The sequence below is a fragment of the Barbatula barbatula genome (genome assembly GCF_947034865.1).
Source record: "Barbatula barbatula genome assembly, chromosome: 10".
In the NCBI taxonomy this organism is placed as follows: Eukaryota; Metazoa; Chordata; class Actinopteri; order Cypriniformes; family Nemacheilidae; genus Barbatula; species Barbatula barbatula.
This window is the reverse complement of record NC_136773.1, coordinates 2,617,620-2,638,882: the sequence shown is the minus strand read 5'-3', so window position 1 is coordinate 2,638,882 and position 21,263 is coordinate 2,617,620. Positions and strand designations below refer to the sequence as shown.

Sequence of the window (21,263 nt, the reverse complement as noted above, 5' to 3'; positions counted from 1 at the left end):
TTCCCAGCTACAGCAGAAAAAGTGAAAAAGAAATCCTGGCAGCTTCTGCGACGCTGTGCGGCTGGAAAAAACAAGGTCTCATTGATATCGTGTTGTGAGAGAGGGAGAATTTCCAGCCATTGCTGGAAAAACCTGCATTATACAACCATAAACATCTCAAACAGCATTGTTTACACACTCTGTGAATGCAGAGTTAACTTGCAGTACATAACTAAAATATTTTTTAACTATCCATGAAAGAGTCTGACTCTGATGGTGTTTTCGTCTATTCTGGAGTTCTACACATCCGTCTCACATCCGAGGATCTTGAGTAAATGGGACATTTTTACAATCATTTTCCTGTAATATTTAATACATTCAAGTCGGAGGATAAAGCGCGACTTGGATGAAAGCAAAAACATAAAAGAGCTTTCAAACCCACAGAAAAGCAGGATGCTATGTGGAACGACTCATTTGTGCGTTCTTTTCCATTTTTTATTAAATAACCGCGCGTGATGGCAAACTGCAGGCACACGCCATGATCAAGCGCTTCATCCAACAATGAAAAGAAAAGCCTTACAATCGGTAACGGTTACGGAGGGAGAAAAAAAAGCCATGAAGAAAAACGACACACACAGGGCAGCAGCGTACGACTTTATAGTTTATAGCACAGTTGCTCTGCTCAGCCCCAGTCCTGCATCAAAGATTTATATTACACATTACACACGGTATAATCTTCCTCTGATTTTATCTGCTAAACGCTGGAATCCGTCCGTTTTCAGGAGATGAACCAGCGTAACCTTTGGAGCTGAACATTGCTGATGTTTCTGTGTAGCAGAACTGCTGTTGATGTAGCACAATCCGTGCCGCTAAAGAGCTGTTTATCTCAGCACTCAGCCGTATTTGTATCATTCAGGCCTATTAGGGCTAAAGAGAGAAGCGGTCAGCACTAAACCAAACCAAACAAAATCCTAGAAAACATCTGCTGACGGCCCATTAGGACTTAACCTGAGCCCGAACTGAAGCAGCGAGCCGGTGCTTGAAAGTGAAGAGCAAATGATCGAATATGAGCTCCGCTCTCTCTTGACCAGAACGCCTCTTAAAACCCTCTTGCAGAGTAATTACTGCAGTCTATGACTTACTCGCTTTTCAGATCACCAGGAGAACACGGCTTTAAATATAAAATGAGGGCAAGATGAAATACTAAAGTCGATTTTTAAGAAAATGAGTGACTGGCCTTGTGGGAGTCTGCCTAATGCTAGTGCTCGGAAATATATTGAATATTAGATATAGAGATCGTTAAATTCAATTCAATTCCATTTTATTTAGATAGCGCATATAGCACAATTTCATCAATGTAAAGCAGCTTTACATGCATCATAATTCAAATATATTATTAATGATTATAATAGCAGTACTTGAGGGGTAAAAGAAAAGACACTGCAAGTTTTTCTGCATGCAATTTACACTGACGAAATAAATGCTCTGCTTTATTGTCAGAATCGGTCAATTATTCAATTGAATTATATTATTTAATTTAGGTATGTTCTTTTAAATATATATATATGAAAATAAATTACAATATACCAGAAAAATGTGCAAAAAAAACAAAACATTGAGAATAATTATATTTTTTAAAGTTAAGGTATGTTAACACGCATGTACGTTGTTAAACAAAAAAAGAATATATTTATGGATTAAGCAAAGGCACCAGTCTCCCATTGGCAAGGAACCAAAACTCCACTGTAGATGTATGTTTGTGTCAAAGAGTGAAGAAAAAACCTTGGGAGAGACCAGACTCAACCGGGAGAGCCAGTTCTCCTCTGGCATATTGAAATAGCACTAGGGATGTACCGATCCGATACTCTGGATCGGATTTGGCTCCGATCCATACCTTTTTGAATGGATCGGGTATTGATCATGCGCGAGTCAGCACAACCGATCCAAATCCGATACCAAATTACCAGCAATTGTTGAACGGGGAGCTGTATTTAAGATAATAGAAAACGTTCGTTTATTTTGAGAAAAATGCATTTACTTAAAACAATAATTAAATACTTTGAAATTTATTTTGCGTAATGGCCCGACAGGCGAGTTTATTGGGGAGACCTTTCAGGACCCAACTTTATGCCTATATGGAAATTTCAGCGTGTTGAAGATGTCGCAGATGTGGAAATATTTCACGCTTGAAACAACAGAAAGCAGCACAGCTGCCAGTGTGTAAGTACTGTTGCGCGTTACAACACGACACATTTAATCAAACATCTTCAGAAGCATCACGGAAAAGATCACGAAGAGTTTGTACAAGCGAAACGCAAAAAGGACGAATTAAAGCACCAAACCTTGCAGGAATTATTTCAAAGGCAAGAAAAATTTCACAAAGACGACAAAAAAAAGTTGTGGAATTTATTGTACTAGATAATCAGCCTCTCTCTGTTGTGGAAAATGTAGGCTTCCGTCTCCTGAACCGCGTTACTTTACCATCGCGTAAATACATTTCTGAAACAGCTTTGCCCGAGTTATTTTATAGTGTCGTCGCATGTTGCGGATCAGTTAAAAGATGTAAAATCTTTGAGCTTCACTGCTAATATTTGGAGCTCCGACGTGTGTCCCATGTCCCTTTTGAGTTTAACCGCGCATGGGATGGATTCTGGTTACGCATTGCAGAGTGCTGTGCTACATGCTAAAGAGTTGCGAGGATCACAAACAACAGCGTGATTTCAGCTTCAGGAAAATACAGATTGTCATTTGGATGACTCCATAGCTTGATTAAATGTAATTTATTTCAATTATAGGTTTAGCACAGTGTTCTTAATAAAGATGTCCGTCATACTGTGTATATTAATTATCTAAGTTTTGATGTATTTCATGAATATGCAAAGCTTGACTTTAAGCAGATAAATTTAATGACTGTGTGAGTTACAGACATTTCTAAACCTTAAAAGGTCAACAATAACTGATATCGGATTTGGATCGGTATCGGCCGATATTTGAAAGTTCAGTATCGGAATCGGATCGGCAGAGAAAAACTGGTATCGGTGCATCCCTAAATAGCACTGCTGCAACTACAGAGAGAATTACTGTCCAAGTCGACAGAAATACTACTTCGCCAGGCTGGTAAGTGAAAAGAGAAAAGAACTAGTGGAGATAGACAAAAAAAGAGAATTAAGGTCTGGCCGATATTATTCTGGTTCTGGATGGTTCAGGGTGTTGCTTTAATAATAGCCTTCTAAAAAGCTGGACCTTAGATAGGGCTCATGTCCCTCCTCCAAAGCCCATTTCAGAAATTTCACCTTTCTTACTTCCTGGATGAAAATGAAAGTCTCCTGTAGTAAAGCAACAGCTGAAGATGCGCAATTTAAGGGCATCATTCATGATTGCTGATGCTGAATGAGTTACGTGCCCCATTTACCCTTCGCATTAAAATGCAACGCACACTTTACGACTGCAGGTTTTTGAAATAATCCCTAGAGTTTCACATAAAGGTTTGCTCTCCAGCAATGTTAACTTTTCGAGATTCAATGTAAATACTGCACAGAGAAAAAGATACAAGATCAAAAACATGATTTATGAGGATATACCGCATGTAAAATCGACGCTTTCTTTTTGGATAATGATCAGATATGCTTGACTGGATCACGGTCAACAGACAGTTTCAAAGCAACGACATAAACAATGGGGATGGGCCGTATTAATGATGCATTTTAAATACAAAATAGTATTTCATCATTTGTATTTGATAGGGTTGATGAAAATATCCTTATATGTTGTATCAAAATACTTAAGTGATAGTATTTTACAATATTTTAAAACTCCAAAAATACATTGTAAGAAGTCTAAATGATAACGTAATGCGGCCTCTGGTGCCTACTCCGTAGTTTGAAAACAGAAAATAGATCCATATTGAAGAATGGTGGTTAGAAACGTGCAGGCTGCCAGATTTCCATTGTCTTTTGCATAAATTGCTGGCATAATTTTAACAGTACATGTTAAGTTTTAGTGTTCGTTTAGTAGCCTAGGCCACATAGTTTGCCAATTTACATAATGAGCTCAATTTTCACGATTTAAGCGCATGGTTTAAAGCCCACAGCCATTTGCACTCACTTGCTATTTTAACCGCGGGAAAGCAGTCGGCAAGCCTGGGCATATGGTCTAAACGGGTTGTCCCGATTCTAGTAATGGGTGTTTTTTAGGGCAGAATGTGCAATAAATCAATCAGAGTGACATCTTTCATTCCCTTTAAGTTGATCTTTCATTCCCATGGCGAATTCGCCATTTACACAGCAGACATGAGCAGACACTTTTCCGGAAAGGAAACGCGTGTGCTCGTGCGAGAGGTTAAAGCGCGCAACAGACAATCTACAGGACAAGCCGGATTTTTATCTTTATGTCCACAATAATCATTTTTGTTAGGTTAAGGTTTGATCTGGTCTATGTCGCAGTCTTTTTTCAGTTCCTCAAAATGGCATGAGATCTGCGTCGGGCTGAAACTAGCAAAAACACTTGCGCTGTTCCTTGCACCGCGTTGGCCGGGTGTACGATAGGGCCCAATGTGTTGTGTTGAAAGGCATTAGTAGCTAATGAGACCTTTGGTCTCAAGTTTGACTGTTTTGTTAGACTTTGTTAAGTTGACAATTTCTGTTGCTACTTTCAGATGAAGTTTCTGGCTACATTAAAACATATTTGGCTTAAACATATGGTTACAAAAAAAATTGATCACTTAAGTATTGTTGAAATGCTGAAATGTTTTTATACTTCGGAACAGGTGTCCAATAGTAAATAAATATTGGATTGCTGAATATTGTACCCTTATTGAAGTAGCTGTATAGGTACGATCATAATTTTCAATACCATTGCAAGAACGACTGGCTGACATGATATATTATTATATTTATGATTAACAATCAGATGATTGCTTAGTTAGAAACAAGTTGCTATGAATACAGGTGCCATCAGTTGTTTGTCATTGTTGAGTTGCAAAGTTGTTGATGCAAAATAGGCCTAAATTAGGATACAATGATGAGTCATTCGCGAACTGTTAAACATTAGACTAGTAAACTAGTAACTTTGTATTAGCACCTATTGTACTATTGCTCTTTTATGACATACCGCTTATTGCTCCCCGAACTCTTTGTAAGACGCTTTGGATAAAAGCGTCCGCTAAATGACTAAATGTAAATGTAGACTGTTGGTTACTTCAAAGCTGACACCGTGGACACGACCGGTATGGACTAAATGAAAAATCGAATGGGCGCTAGCGTGTTCTACACGTACTACAGCTATTCGGAATAATTTGACGTAAAAAATTGCAAATCTGCACAATCCTGTGAGATAAAACATGATATATACCGGCAGGTTTCCCCGACAGGGCGCAACAGTCATGTTGCGGTGAGGATTGAGGGCCAGACGCAGAAGAGCTGCTCGTGTCACGCATTACATCACCAAAACAAATCACTCTCCTTAATTAAACTCCAGAGGACTGAATGTTGCTGAATCACAATGAAATCTCTCCATTAATAACCGTGATAAGCCCCAGAGGCAGCTGAGAGGTGAGAGTACAAGGTAAAACAGATCTCTCCAAAGTACCGACTACCAGTCATGGTTAAAAGAAATCCGTATACACCCGAGGCTGTCCTGCCAGACATAATATGTCTAGCACTTGACTATAACAAAACACATATTTTAGTATTTGCGTTGTATAAAATGTTTTTGGAACCCCTCAATACAAAGTTTCTTACATCCTTTCTGCTTCAGACATGTACCCTTTTGTTCCCCAAACTGTGTGGTCTGAATTGCCTCATCAGGAGCCAATAAAAATAAACAAAAATCCCATTAAATGAGAATATTGAGGTTTTTGAAAAAAGTTTTAAGTGGTTGCTTCCTTCAATAAACTCGATTGTGAAGTGACAGAAAACGATGAGGCAAAAAAAAACATTTTTATAAACAAACAAATTGACTGTCACAATATCAGCAGTTCTTATCGGTTTTGCTTCATTTTTCTTTTTGAAATCATCATCCGATCTGTAGTGCTCCACTTCGGATCAATAAAACCGTTTCCATGGCAACTCGCAGGTGGAGGAAAAAGTTGATTAAACCCTACGGAGCTGCTCCGGGAAGATTAAAACAGCTTTAGATGCCGTGCCTAACCGATGCTATTGGCCAGCCGTCATTCAGACACACCGGGAGTACGAGTGCATTGTCCGCCCGACCCTGTCAATCAAACAGAGTTGATGAGAATCAACATCTGTCGCGTCAGCTCGGCACACACACACACGCACATACACGACAATAAAAATCTGCCATCTCGGGAAGCCTCCGACAGTCGGCCCATTTCACAGTCGGCTGGCAGCGCTAATGGCTTTTTTCAGCCTGCGAAAAAGCACAACTCAATCAACTCCTCCAAGAGGAGAGCCATCAGAGCGGGAGACACGAGGAGGCAGGAACACACAGATGGAAAACCTTTTCTCTGAACAAATACGGTTTTCTTTACGTGAATAAAAACAACAGGAGACGGAGATTTTTAAATGATGGGTTGCAATGTGCTTTGACGTGTGCAATTTTTTTTTTGATTAAACGGAGAAAATATGTTCTGATCGGTCCGATCTTTCAGCAAATGAAGTAGACACTTTAAGCATTTAGTCGCAGGTATTGATTTCTTTCTCTATGATGTGAAACAGTCATTCAGAGAGAGAGATGGCGTTTGGAGAGGGAGGTTAAAGGGATGGTTTAGTGAAAACTAAAATGACCCTTTGTTTTACTCAGTCAAAATCTGTTTTAAGGGTATCACAGTAGGAAAAAATACTTTATAATTTCTTTGTTCCGTTGAACAGAAAAGAAGATATTTTGAAGAATGTAGGAAAGCAAACATTTCTGGGGCACTTTTGACTACCGTTGTCATTTTTCCTACTATAGTAGTCAATGGGGTCCAAGAACTGTTTGGTTACAAGCATTCATCCAAAATCTATCTCCGTGTTCAACCAAACAAAGAAATGTTAACAGGTTTGGAGCGAGAGTAATTCATGACAACATTTTTGGGTGAAATATGAAGATTTCCTAGGTCTATATGACTAACATGATACAGAGTTATAATAACATTTATCCTGGTTCTTCCAAGCTTTTCAATGGGAGTGAATGGAGATTGAGACTTTGACGCTCCAAAAAGTGCATCCATCGATCAAAAATAACGCTCGACACAAATCAACGAGGTTAATAAAGACCTTCTGACGATGCGTTTGTTGAAGAGAAATATCCACATTAACAACTTTATAAACTGCATTGTCTAACTTTCGTAATCCGTCTGCCATACGTGCACGAACTTATAGTTTATAAAGTTGTCAACAGTCTCATCAAGTAAAAAGGTGTCAACCGTTGTTATAAATGACAGAAGTGGCAGGGAAAGAGCTAAATCATTTTTAAATCATTTCTCCACATCCAGCGCTTTCATCCGACTCGGAAAACCAGCTCACGTACTCACCACTGTTTGCTGTACAACAGTGTAAGATGGTTCTTTAAATCTAAGAAACGGTAAAAGCGTTAACTTGCATACTTCCAAATTATTTTACTAATCTTTTATGTTTGCAGATCATCTGTTGGAATACAATTAGAAATACAAGCAATAAATTCAAGGCACGGGAAATCAGCTTTCTCTTATTATGCTCCTTGGTTGCGAAACGAATTTCGAACAACTGTTTTGAATACTTAAATAAAGATGCTGCAGCGTACTATGAGTGAACCGTTCTGTTGTTTTAATGAATCTGATATGCATTTTATATTGTTCTGTGTATGGTACGTATTGTTGTTCTAATTTTGTTGGGGACTCCCTGAAAGAAGACATTTCTTTTGATCTCAATGGGACTTTTTACTGGGAAAATGAAGGAGAAGTAAAAATAAAAACTCACAAAGCGGCGTATTTACAGTCTTTTACCACAGTGCTGTAGATACAGGAGTAGCAAAGTACAATAATAGTGCAGTTAACACTGAACAGTTTGGAAAGGAGTACTGTTAGTACTGTTGGCAAGATTAAAGAGAGAGAGAGACCTAAATGACTGGGTTGCCATGGTCAATTGATATAAGAACTTCTGGTAGTGATGGTGGATTGCAGTGGATTGCAGTGGACTTCTACAGTGACCCAATGAGAAAACAATAACACACACACGGTCTCACAGCACAACGGATCTCCATCAGCTTCATGGCTTCTGTCTTAAGGAAGAAATTAGATTTTGATTTACTACTGCAAGTTCGCTTCACAATATTGGCGTTTCGCCCCCCTGCCACCTTCTGTATATAAAGGAATAATAGAAAGTAGCGACTGCACCACAGTCTTAAGACCAAATGCTTTCACATTCTACTTTCAACAAGCGCTACTTGAGCACCATAAAACGCTACAGCGAATAGTTTGCCAAAGCGGATCCATAAAGGCAACCTGAGCTCCAATTCAAGCTTTGAAGTTAACGTTTGCTTTGAAAATGATCTTCGTTACTTCGCTCAGACGGTACCTTGTCACTTTGTTCTTTGATCTAACGTGTCTCATCTCCCCGTGACATATTTAACCCCATTTAACTTTCAGGAAAATTGCCGTTAAGTGACAAAAGCCTTGTCCATCAAACCACTTACCCAAGCACTTGTATGGGACCACTATGTGAGCGTGGCCCTTACACTGTTTCCTATCCTTCTTACACCAGTTCTCAACCTTGACCGGCTGGTTGGCCTCCACCACATTCGTGATCTGCAGCTCGGGATAAATCTGAGGGAAAGAAGAAAGATGAGCTTCGGTCAGAGAGGAAGCCGGTGATCTGCAATCTCCAGACGCCATCTGCTTTAGTAACTAACTAACATGATTTAGGCTCTCCTGAAAAGTCATTAAAAGGACAAGCTCAAAACGTACAGGCAGGGAGTTGTTCTGTTCAGCAATATTTGACATTCGATCAAATCGGTTTCTCTATAATCGTTTTTTTATTAGCGTGAGGGTGGTCGGATGATGGAGCTATGAATCTATGAAATGGAAAGTATGACTGTTGCACCTCTGAGCGAGATGCTTAACCCCAAAAGTGTAGTGTGGCCAAATACAGCTGAAAAAATGCAATAAGCCACTTTTAACAGGTAACCTCTTAGCCGCGGTAGAAATGACTGTAATACAAGTCTTAAGTGACTTATTGTTTAATAACACAGCAGCAACAGAGTATATGGATAAAAGCAAAGCCTTGTGTAACAATATTTTACCTCTTGACAGTACTGCAGCACACCCTCTTTGGTTCCGACGCAGGTCTTGGTTCCGGAAGGGTCTGGCTCCCAGCGGCCAGTCTGGATGTTAATGTGCATGTTGAGTTTGCCGCAGAACATGGCAATCTGCGGCTCGGCCACCGCGAACCCGGTACCGGCGTTGGCTGCCAGCGCCTGTGAAGCAGAAAAATCGAGCCGGGTGAGAGACAGAACGAGAGGAGGAAGTTAATGGCCGTTCTCATTACAGGCCAATAAGAGTTTTGCGGATTCAGACCTGCCATGAGGAACTCATGGGGTTTAGACGTCATGCTGGAGTTCTTCTATAATGACTGATTTGACCCAGAGATGAAAACTATTTTTCTTCACGTTCCTGGCCTGAGGCCCGTTTAATGACTAATCCTGAAGGATTTCAGCAGATAGTGCCTTTAAAATATCAAAATGGTTTGACCAATAAGTTTAAATTATTAGCTCGGTTGACTATTCAAATCGTTTTTAAAAGATTCGCTGAACACAAAACTGTCTCCCAGAATGCAACATAACTCGACTTTTGTTTTCAGCAGTTATTATAGTTTTGATTTTGGTTTTATTAATTTCAACTTTTATTTTATTATTTTTAATTTTAGTTCAGGTTTTAGCAATTCCGGTATATGCTTCTGTCATTTAATAATTTATTTGTTTATTTTTTATGATACTATTTAATAATAATTTATTTCTAATTAAGTTTAATTTGAGTTTTTGTTTATAAAATATATAGTGCTGTGTAACAGTACATGTCCCCTTCCTGATTTCTATTTTTTGGCGTATTTGTCATGCTTAAATGATCCAGATCATCAAACAAATTGTAAAATTACACTAGGAAAACCAGAGTAAATACAAAAATGCGGTTTTTAAAATATGGTTTTATTTATTGAGGGAAAAACAATCCAAACATTTCTGACCCTATGTGAAAAAGTAATTGCTCCCTAAACCTAATAAGTAGTTGTGCCACCCTTGGCGGCAACAACTGCAATCACAGCTCGCAATGAGTCTTTCACATCGCTGTGGAGGGATTTTGACCCACTCGTTGCACATTGGAGGGTCTTTGAGCATGCACAGCCCTTATAAAGGGGTGATTCGCCGGAAATACGTGTTTTTCTTTGTCTTTGGAGTGTTATAAGCTGCCCATGCATGTATTAGACACGTAAAATTGCAAAAATGTATGCGTGTTTCGTTGTGAAAAGAATTCCTCTTTGTCTGCCCTGCCAAAAAACGATACAACCAAAAAAATCGAAAGGTTGCATTTAATTTTCAACACTGTTCCAGAGAAGTACAATCCAAATTCTAGTCCAAAAATCTTTATATCCTGTTCAAGTCACGCTGACAAAGTTGTATCGGCTTGATCTTCATTTTCCGGATCAGATTCGGACTTGAATATGGTAAGAGGCGTTACATTTCCATGCAGTATTCGACCAATCACTACGCACTAGTGAACCGGCCAATCAAAGCAGAGCAACCGATACAAACATGCACGATACAGCGTTTTTGTGGTGTGTGGTGTATTTGAGTAGGCCAGTCCAAAAACCTTTATTTGTTTTTTTGGCATTCAGGCGGAAAGCTGGTTTGTTTTGGATCATTGTCCTGCTGCATAACCCAAGTCTGTTTAAGCTTGAGGTCACAAACCGATGGCCGGACATTCTCTTATAGGATATTCTGGCAGAGCGCAGAATTCATGGTTCCATCAGTTATGGCCAGTCATCCAGGTCCTGAAGCTGCAAAGCAGCCCCAGACCATCACACTACTTCCACCTCTGTTGGTATGGTGTTCTTTTTATGAAATGCTGTGTTAGTTTTTTCAAAAAGTTGAACCTTTGTCTCAACAGTCCACAGAATATTTGTCCAAATATCCAAATATGAGACGATCAGGAAGAGGCAAATTCTTTTTCACAGCACTGTTATCTTAGTGCTTTCAACTTATTTCAATATAAATGAGGCAACATTTCAATTTTTCCTTTAGTTCAATTTTTGTCCCATAATTTTTAGGTGAATATTTGATTTGATTTCAATGAGCAGAAATGTTTTCAAAGTTTTAATTTTAGTAAACTTAAATAACCTTGGTTTTCACATAAGAAAAATCCACAAACACACAGTTAAATATAAAAGGAAAAACAGCTAACAACTAAGAAAACACTTCATTTGTAACATGTAACAGTACATCAATATGGATTGATATATTGATAAAATATCAAACTATACATGTGCAATTTTCAAAAAAGTTTCATTCAATGTTCAGGGTTGATTCTTTGGTTGCATTTCTGAGTCAAGATTGTGTAAAATAGGTAACATAATATCTTAAAATCGTATCACTGGCTAAAAGAAACGATATCAGATCACATTTGGTGAGACGTCCCCTTTACACCCTTATTTATCTCTTGGGTCCATTTTTCCTGAAGAGAACGACTACACTCTTTAAACAAATCTATTCTGTCAAGTTTTAGAAGCACGAGCAGCTGACAGAGATAAACGATATCTGACCAAAAACCAATTTCGATTAGACGGGGTCTTTAAAAACAAGACCTCGGGAACATCTATTCTCATAGCAAGTATATAATGTTCAATAGAGAACAAGAGATACCATCTTGAGAGATAAATTTCACATGCTCCAGGGTCACGGTCCCATCAAAACGACTTTAATTTGATTGGGTTTGTTTGCTTACACACGAATCACTGCAATGAGAGTCTTTCTGTACCGTCTATGTGTGTGTTCAGCACACGGTCATGCCTCAGAAGACACACCCTGACCTTCCTGGATGACTCTTTGAATGGCTCTGAACGCTCCAGGGACAAGACGAAAATGTCCGACAGTCTCTAAACGCATCATTTCCTGCTGATGGCTGGGTTTGATGATTCCCGCCTCGCTGCACAGCTCATATCAGTGGGACTAAAGCATTGCACGCTTACATGCATTTACTGGCCACGGCTCAGGCACATAGTACAGGGGGTTTCGGACACAGATCAGGGGGATTATTGCCATTACTGTCAGAAATTTTACAAATCTTTGGTTTCGAGTCACAGAAAAGCCCAAATCTGGTTTCACTAGCTCATCTAAACCCCCCACGACGTCATGAAACCAGCGTACTTTCCTCTCGCCATGTCCCTCTATGCCCTTCCTGTAGATAGGACGCGGCTCTCGTTTACACTACAATGTTCTTCCTCTTTTCCGAAACAGGAAGCAGCTACGCCCGGTCTCTCATTAAAGGTCTATACAAACATGTCTGGTTTGTGATGAAAATGGATGGAATGATGATTCACAACATCAATGTGACTGAGATTACGCAATAAAAATATGAGCAAACTGATCCTTTATTATTGCAGTTAAGGAGAAATTAAAGGGGTGGCGCGTTACTCTTAAGTTTTATGAAATACGGGTGGTCGGGTCACAGCCCAGACAGGTTGAACCTTTTATGTTGAGTAACACGTCTCAATGCACCGCACACACAGCTAAACAGGACTATTATTGTAAACGTTACAAAAACGTTTACCGAAACAATTAAGCAATAACACCGTAGATACACAACTCAATTTATCAACTAAATAAAAAAGCGACTATAAAACAGAACTAAATTAAGAAAATGAGCAATATGCGTCACATCTTGACACTGCGATGTAACATGTGACGGAGGGTAATTCGATGACTGCGCTAAAAACACGAGCCGCAACGGATCATGTGCAACACACTTGAGAGCACCTTTAAACCAGACGGGGAACATTACAACTAATGGAGCAATTGTCACAAGCTCTGAACTCGGCGTGCCCGTCTCCCACGGTGACAGAACGGGGCAGATCAAGAGGGTGTTGGGATGCGGCCGAGCGCTGGCATGCACGCCAAAACAAACAACATCCTGCCTTTAAAACCAGAGAAGAGAGACGGAGAGCGGAGAATCAAAGGACGAGTACACAGAGAGAACCAACATTGTAAAATGGTGGAGGAGGGCAAGAACGCCCCAGTAAACCGCACAGTTGTGACGGCTTCATCTTTTCAAACCAATCTGCCACCATGCTTCCTTCTTATAGCTTCTTTTCTTATTCATGTTTGTTTACAGAGATTTTACTTAGTACTCGAGAAATTTTCAGTTAGTGAGATCTTAATGACTAGTCTGTTCTAATATAGCTCATCCAAAAATGAGAAAGTCATGTTCATGCCAACCCAGATGTACTCTTGTGTAAACATGAGCAACTTTCTTTTCGAAAGATATTTTATTGCTGTAGGTCTATTCAATGCAAGTGCACATTTATTACCCACTGGAGCTTTACAGTGGCTATATGTGCTTTTCACAGCATTAACAGTCAGGGAGAACTTTTTTTAAAGTAAATCCTATATAAGAAGATGAAACATGTCACGTATATGGATTTTCAGTGGTATTACTGACAGATACAGAACAAATAAATTGGCTTAGTAACTATAATCTTTTATTGCACATAACTATTATAGCCCTCACAAAAAAGGGACACTCGCAGATTACACATAATAGGAACAGTGCTCACAGCAGGCAATTTATCTGACAGTAATTGTCCTGAAATTTAGTGAAGGCGGTAAATTACAAAAGTGGCGCACTGACGGCTGGCTGTACTACAAGCGGCCCTTTAAAGGGGAAGAATTTAAAGACTCAACATCTTAAAGTGAGATTTAGCATGCTGGGAATTTCAGAGATGTTGCCTTTTTAATTGGTCATCTTTAAAAGTAAGGCGAGTTATATCTGTGTCCTAGACACTCCCCTTTCTTCCATTGGTTGGCCGTAAACTCACCCAATGGGTGGAGCCAACGTTGTGATGTCACAGTGACCAGGACGTTCAAAGAAACAAGATCCTGAGCGTTTACTTTTAAAAGGACGAGTAATAACAGATTATAGTCAATAAATCGAGAAATAAGAAAGTATTTTTTATTAATCCAATTTACACGCCCACCCAGACCCATCTAATATTTTGTTGTCCTTCCATCTCCACAAACATCAGCCATCGGCTCCATCAGACGGCTGATTTAAGTGAAGATGGCAAAAAGCAGTCTATTTCTGCAGCACTTCAACTCTGACTGTCACATATACACATGAAAATCACAAGGACTCCAGGGGAGGATCGTAACCAGCGTCTAAGCAAATGGACCGAGGAGGACGGCCATGTGTCCTCATGTCAAATGCGCTCTAGGCCACTTTAGAAACCCAATAAACACACATGATGTGCATCAACAACAGTGTTTGGGGCAGAATGAGGAAATGGGCGACGGGTTGGAGTTTTGGAATGAGACGTGGGGGCTAATGAGAGGGAGATCTGGAAATTGTCTTCAGCAGTGGACAAACATGAACAACAGAGACTTTGTGTGGAAATGAGGCTAGTAGTTAAATCGAATGTGACCTCATTTACCAAAAACACACTCGTCCAGTTTCATATCACCTCCTATTTGGAAACAAACACTTACATTTACACTGTATGGAAAATGTAAGAACAGCACTAAAGGTGAACTTCCTGTTCTGTCGTTTCTGACCGTTCTGTCCTTTACTGCTGTTATATTCACACAGACCTGAGAATACACTCAGTATATCTATAGCTATAAAGTGACAAAGAGCAACCACATGTCAAACTCCTGATAGAGATACAGAGAGAGCGAGAGAGACAGAGACCGGTGACTGATCCACCTTACTATCAAGTTTACACTTAAAATAAAATATTAGCATATTAAGAACTTTAATGTTTTAATTAGTCCTGTTTTCTTTTATCGGCAAAAGCACATAAACGGCCCAAGCAAAACCACTCGGCAGAGGAAGTTTTTCGCCCATTACTTAGATTTTGCATGTCAACGCCTTTAAGTTTTTTTCGGAATTTTGGTTATGTGCGCATGTCTGACAAGTGCAATAGCAAGAGTCGCAATTAAAAATAATCTTGCATCATGCAGTTCATGTAGAAACGCCAAAATGAAAAACCTTTGTAGTTTTGCATATGCCGGTACTGCTGAAATGAGGAAGCGATCTAAAACGACGGCTTCGGAGTGATTTCTCGCTGCATTTTTAATTGCTAGACAGAGTATCGATGGTGACGTCACTGCACGCGAGGAATCCTGACAAGTCTCAAACTTTCACGTAAACGCGGTTTTCTGCGTAGCTGGTTTATCGATATGCATGTAAACAAGTTTCTTTTATTTAAGTTGATTTTAATAAATATACATTTATTTTGTGAATGTAAACGCACTCAATAAATGACACTGTTGGGACGCAGAAAGAAAGTTTGTATTGTTTGTTGCTCTTAAAGCTACATTTTTAACTATGAACTTGACAATATTATTAAATAAATCATTTATGTTATTACGTTATCATATTTGTATTTCAAAACCAGTATATTGTGACATCCAGTTTCAATTATAATTTACTTTTTACAATTACCAGTTGCAAGATGTATAACCGTTTTGTTGTTAATTTCAACAATTTCCTGCAATATTAATTTAATTTAATCATTTAACTTACTTTACTTTACTTTGCTCCGTACAAAATGTGCTACCAAACTCGCTTCTTTTCTTTCTAAAACCTTGCAGTTTCCAGTTTTTATTGTTCACCATAAATCATTCTTATTAGTCAACTTTGGCAACGCAGTATTTACAGTGTTTTTTAATTTCCTGTTGAACAGCGAATTTGGACGTCCGAGGTTTTGGAAGGACAGCTACGATTAGCTAGAAAACCTCAAACTAAAGCCCTGTTCGGAGGAACAGCTTTACTCTTCTTTATGGCATTGAGTGGATTTACACAACCTTTCAAACACCACCTAAATTTTAACATCGCTAGACAATACACACACGCAAATGGCACCTTTAACTATTACTACATTTACAGTTTATATCAGGCTCTTTTGATTAACGCCGCACAAGAGGTGTCACTCACACACCTCCATGTGAAATGCTATTTTCAGGTACAGTGTACACACCCGAAGGGAAAGCAATGCTGTCTGTAAACACCGCAGCAGGTCCGGTCGCCTCTCAGTATGTGTGGCCTCTGGTATTCTATTTTAAACAGTGAGAAGTCTACCGAGCGGGCAGCAAACACAGTCCCCACACCTCAGACTGGACAATAACACAAGGTGACGCTCCTAAAGAACACACAGACCCTTTACGCCCATTTGCAGAAACCCAAACTTGTTCTTATCCGGCGTTTACAATGTGTGTCCATCTGTGGGCTGCTCTGAAAGCAGCTGGCAATCTCTCTGCGCGCTGCAGGGGTGACGTGAACCAGACCAGACACAGAACGGGCCCATCCACCTCACCACACAGTTCCAGAAATCTCCCGTGACCACAGGCCCCTGTTTGTGGTGAGAGTGATGAGACAGATGAGGAACAATACACAGTATTTTTTAAAGGAGGGCAGCATTGAGCTAACTTCTGGTGAAAACAAAAACATGGAAAGATGGAAGGTATCCATGATGTCATTGCTCCATTACTGATTCCCAGAATGCCTTGCGTGCATGGAAGGAATGCCTCAAAACAATTTAATCCAGGGCTCTCGCAGAGCAAGTTCTGTAAATGTTAGTGACACCGCGATTACTGAAGTGTTATCGATCAGGAAGTATCCAGGGCGGTGCTGAGCCGACAAAAAAGGCACACAGAGCCAGACAGGAAAGACATATGTCCTGTTCACAGGGCTTAACAATCCGTCTTCTCCATCCTGACCTTTGAATCGCGCTAGGTGCACATCTGAGCAAACAGGCACGAATGACTGCCTGCTCTTACACAAAGAAAAAGGTGTTTGTGAAACTTTCTCATTGTCCTGTTAACGTCTGCGAGTCCAAGAGCACGACGCCATATTTGCAGACAAGACCACGTTCACAACGCAAGACAAAGTGCCAGATGCTTATTGTCTGAGGTTGTTTACATGACCTTATAAATCAAAAACTACTTTTAAAGCTGCGATTCTGAAGTGTCGACCCTCTATCGCCATCCATGTTTGAATCAAAGAACTCCAAGTTATCGTATTTAGATGTGGGTTAAAGTCAAAATACATCAAATTGACATTTCTGGAAAAAGCTTTTAAATCATTATTATTAGCTTACATTGTAAATCAGTCTGAGGAAAAGAGGTTAAAATACAACACCTGCTTTTAGTATTTGCTTAACAACTTATTTTTGTTTACTTTTAACCCATAAAACAACATATTGCAGCTTAAAGAGAAGATAGTAAAATACATTCACTATAACATATATATACATATACACATACATGTAGGCCTATATATGTATATATATTTTATTATCATGGCTTTAATCAAAACAAACCAACTACAGTTTGATTGATATTAATTGGAATGCCCAAAAAAACATGAATTTTTTAAAAGAGATTTCTATATTATATAGAATATATAAATGTATATAGAAATTGCATGTGTCTTCATACAATCCAAATCTAAATCTGCCCCAGATCTGAAGATGCAAGATCCAGTATGACATTTCCCATTCACACTGTTTTCCAATAAAACACATCTCTGTCAAACCGAGGACAAAACATGTGGTCCACATGCAAGTACACTACAGAGTAAAAGTTGCCCAAAAATCCCCCCAGTAAATCCTACTGATGGGAAAAGGAAGGAGCATTCGAGTATTGTGAAACCATCACATGAGTGATGATGTGTATGTGATTGTGAAAGTGTCAAATTCGACACCGAGCGAGTCTGTGATTCTCAAACCCTGCTGAAGCGAGACGGTTTTCTGACAGACCTCAGCTTACTGAGGAATTCACGGTTTAACGTCAAATCCATATAGTGTATCTACAATGAGCACAAAATGTTAATGAACACTTAAAACATCTGATAAGAAACGTTAAATTAGAAGATATACATAAACGATTCGTCGCGACTGATCGCATTCGCATACAGAATAAAATGTAGCGTTTGCATAATATATAGTATCTCTGTGTACCGTGTATATTTATTTTGTATTTATGAACACACACGCATACATTTAATAAAAATAAAATATACATATAAATGTTTATATACAATGTCAATTATTGGTAAATATAAATAAATAAATGCATGTGTACGTGTTTATGAATACAAAACTAATATGCACAAACTTGGGTGATTTATCCGTTTGACAGCCCTAGTTCAAATTCAAGCACTTACAAATGTCAATTCACAGGTAATGTAATGAAATGCACCTGCACTTTATTCCACTACAACACCTGTGAACCTCTGTGAAGCGACTTCACACATCCACTAAAAATAACGTCCAGTTGGCAAGTCGTCATAGAAACACCTCAGAGAAGTGAAGCTAGTCCTGAGGAAACCTCCAGCATCATTTGTAATCAAAATGCTACTCGCCGTGATATTTTATCTTATCTAATAGAGGCATGTGTTTTTAAGTGTGGCCTATGTGCCCCACATTTCCACACGCACACGACACACAGAGATCCCTCAATAAATCATCCGTGTCCTCTGGAATACTTGGCCAATGTCACAGGAAACACAAGCTCATCTCTACAGGGGTGTAAAGCAGATCGGTGTGACGTGAGACATTTTCACAGAGAGAGAGAGAGAGAGAGAGAGAGAGAGCCCTTCGGTTCATTAGTCTTAGCTCTTCATCACAGGCCACACACACACACACACACACAGTGGAAAAGTACAAGAGCAAAAAGTCTGGCACGAAACGGTGAAATGCCCTGGACATCACATGATCACGTAATCTCGCCATTATTTTATAACATTCCCTCACACGCACATGTACAGCACAATGCTTCATTCTATTACTGGGCTGCACTCATGGCTTGGAAGAAACCTTATTATCCAAAACTCAGATTCCGTACAAGTGTAATTATGTCTTGAACAAACAATGTATTGTTGTTATGAAACGGGGTTGTTTCAAACACGCTCTGCCGTGTGTAAAAGAGAGACCCAGTAGAGCCGTCTGCTTAGGCATCATATGCCACCCACAATACAGTCGCTTTCAAGTCAAGGGGAAGCATTAAAGCAACACTTTGGAGTTTTTCCACCTTAAAATAATCTTTCTTCAATTATTTTGGTGGTAGACCAACTCTTAACTTGACGAATATTCCTGCCGCTGCTACCTAAGCAGCCCTCTATCGGCGGAAATCACACTCGTAACTTTGGGAGGTTCACAAGCCCCGCCCATCACCAGCTTTACGGCATAAGTCACGTTTTACTCGTAGCTTGGGTGTAGTTAGAGTCTCCATACCGTCACCATGGCCTTTTTCGAATCAAAGTAACATGTAATGTGTATTGTAAAAACGATAAATGAATGGCGGTTCAAATTGAAAATCATACTCCAGTACATATCATTGCAAAATATATATGGGTCATTCCGTGTCAACTCAACCAGAGGTCCCCGGCTCCAATATTTTATTTCTTTTTTCCATTTTTACAGAAGCCAGACAAACATCAGTAGTGATGAAAGCCTCGTTATTTGATCGACTTATTATTTGGTATGGTGTGTCTAAGTGTCATGTACCATAACTGTCTAAAAGTACATTGGCGCATCTAAAAAAACGGACGTCATCGGCCAATGAACTTTGAGCACTCATTAGACAGGGTTAACGGAACTCCATCGAAACGACACTCGCTGGGCTTGTTCGACTTGTGGTCCTGAAGGTCTGTAAGAAATATGAACTCATTCGGCCACCGGGGGGCGAAATAACGCTTTTGAAGTGCTTAAACAATTCTGTATCACGTGGCATTTGACATATACTCAAACTATTTACATTATTAGATAGCTCTCCTCATTCTGAGCAACTTTGCCTCTGGAACCACTTCTGTCGATCAAACGGTTCGTGAGTTATCGCTAATGATGTTAAAACCTACTTTCGCGAACTAGTCCTAGGTTTTTCGACTGATCGGAACCAAACCAACTCAGATGACTTCTGTGGAGTGTGAATGTAAATAATTATTGAAAAAAAGTTGAAATCTCCTTTCAGTGTCACTTAGGGGTGCCAAAATTTTAAAATGGGCGGAGCCTATTACATTAAAATTGCCATAACTCGATAAATATTACAGATATCATCATTGGGCTTGGAACATATGTGAAGACCATCACTCCGAGGACACCTACAAAATACCGTGGCGTTTGAACATTAGGTCGCGCTATAATCGTAAAAATGGCAAAATTGACACATCTTTGGTTGCCTTAACAATTGTGTATCACGTGACATTTGACATTTACACAAACTATCGATATCATATGAAAGCTCTCATATTTCCAAACAAATTTGGCTCATGAACCATTGATGTCGATCAAACAGTTTGTGAGTTATCTGTGATGATGTTAAGAACCTACTTTTGCAAACTTGTCCTAGGTTTTTCAAGCGATTTCAAAATTTCCACACAGTACAATTCTCTGGACTCTCTAGATCAATAACTATCAAAAACATCTTCAACTTTTTCATTTGCGTGACCATTACAGGGTCCTTTATTATATTCAAGTGAACGGTGTACCTGAAAGCTCGCTACTCCTTAAAAAATAATCCAATTGACTTGCCATTAAGTACAATTATACATCTTATTACACTAAACAAGCATGCTAAATATGATGGTGATCGGACAAGAGATACGTTTCCTGTATCACAGGAACACAGTGTTAGACATATAATGCATTAAACATTAAACGTGGCTCCATGTTTACACATCTATAAATATAGAACATGTCTGGCTGGTTGTAAGATACTGTTTTGCTAAACATAACAAACACCTTTATTATGTACACCAGTTTAATTGCATGTGAACCCAAATTGCTACTCAGCCAGTCCCATGGCAGCAACTCAATGCATTTAGGCATTTAGACGGTGTCCTTTCTTAAATGGATTTGACCAAATGAACTTGAAAAGATGATTCTCCTCAAGTGTACTATATGTGCATATGTGTGTAATCGTGCGTAGTGTCTGTGAACCGTTGCTGACCGTATCTATAATTTTTCAGACGTTGGGAGTATCGTCCACTTGGGTGTTTTAGGATGAGAGTCCTCGGCCTACTTGATGAAGGCAAAGCTGCTTAAGACGTCTTAAACTGCTCGAACCCGCAAAATGCTGCTCGCAGCTTTAATTGTATTTATTCT

General features: G+C 39.3%; 1 protein-coding gene across 4 annotated transcripts in view; it reads right to left on the bottom strand.

Moving 5' to 3' along the window:
* The window catches only part of aplp2 (amyloid beta (A4) precursor-like protein 2), a 67,381-nt gene that overhangs the window by 29,827 nt on the left and 16,291 nt on the right, over window positions 1–21,263 (bottom strand). For all 4 annotated transcript variants that reach the window (XM_079465896.1, XM_079465898.1, XM_079465897.1 and 1 more), the window contains exons 2-3: window positions 9,199–9,372; window positions 8,593–8,722 (exon numbers count right to left, since the gene is read on the bottom strand). In XM_079465896.1, the coding sequence (XP_079322022.1) occupies window positions 8,593–8,722; window positions 9,199–9,372 (304 nt within the window). The remainder of the gene's footprint in view (window positions 1–8,592; window positions 8,723–9,198; window positions 9,373–21,263) is intronic.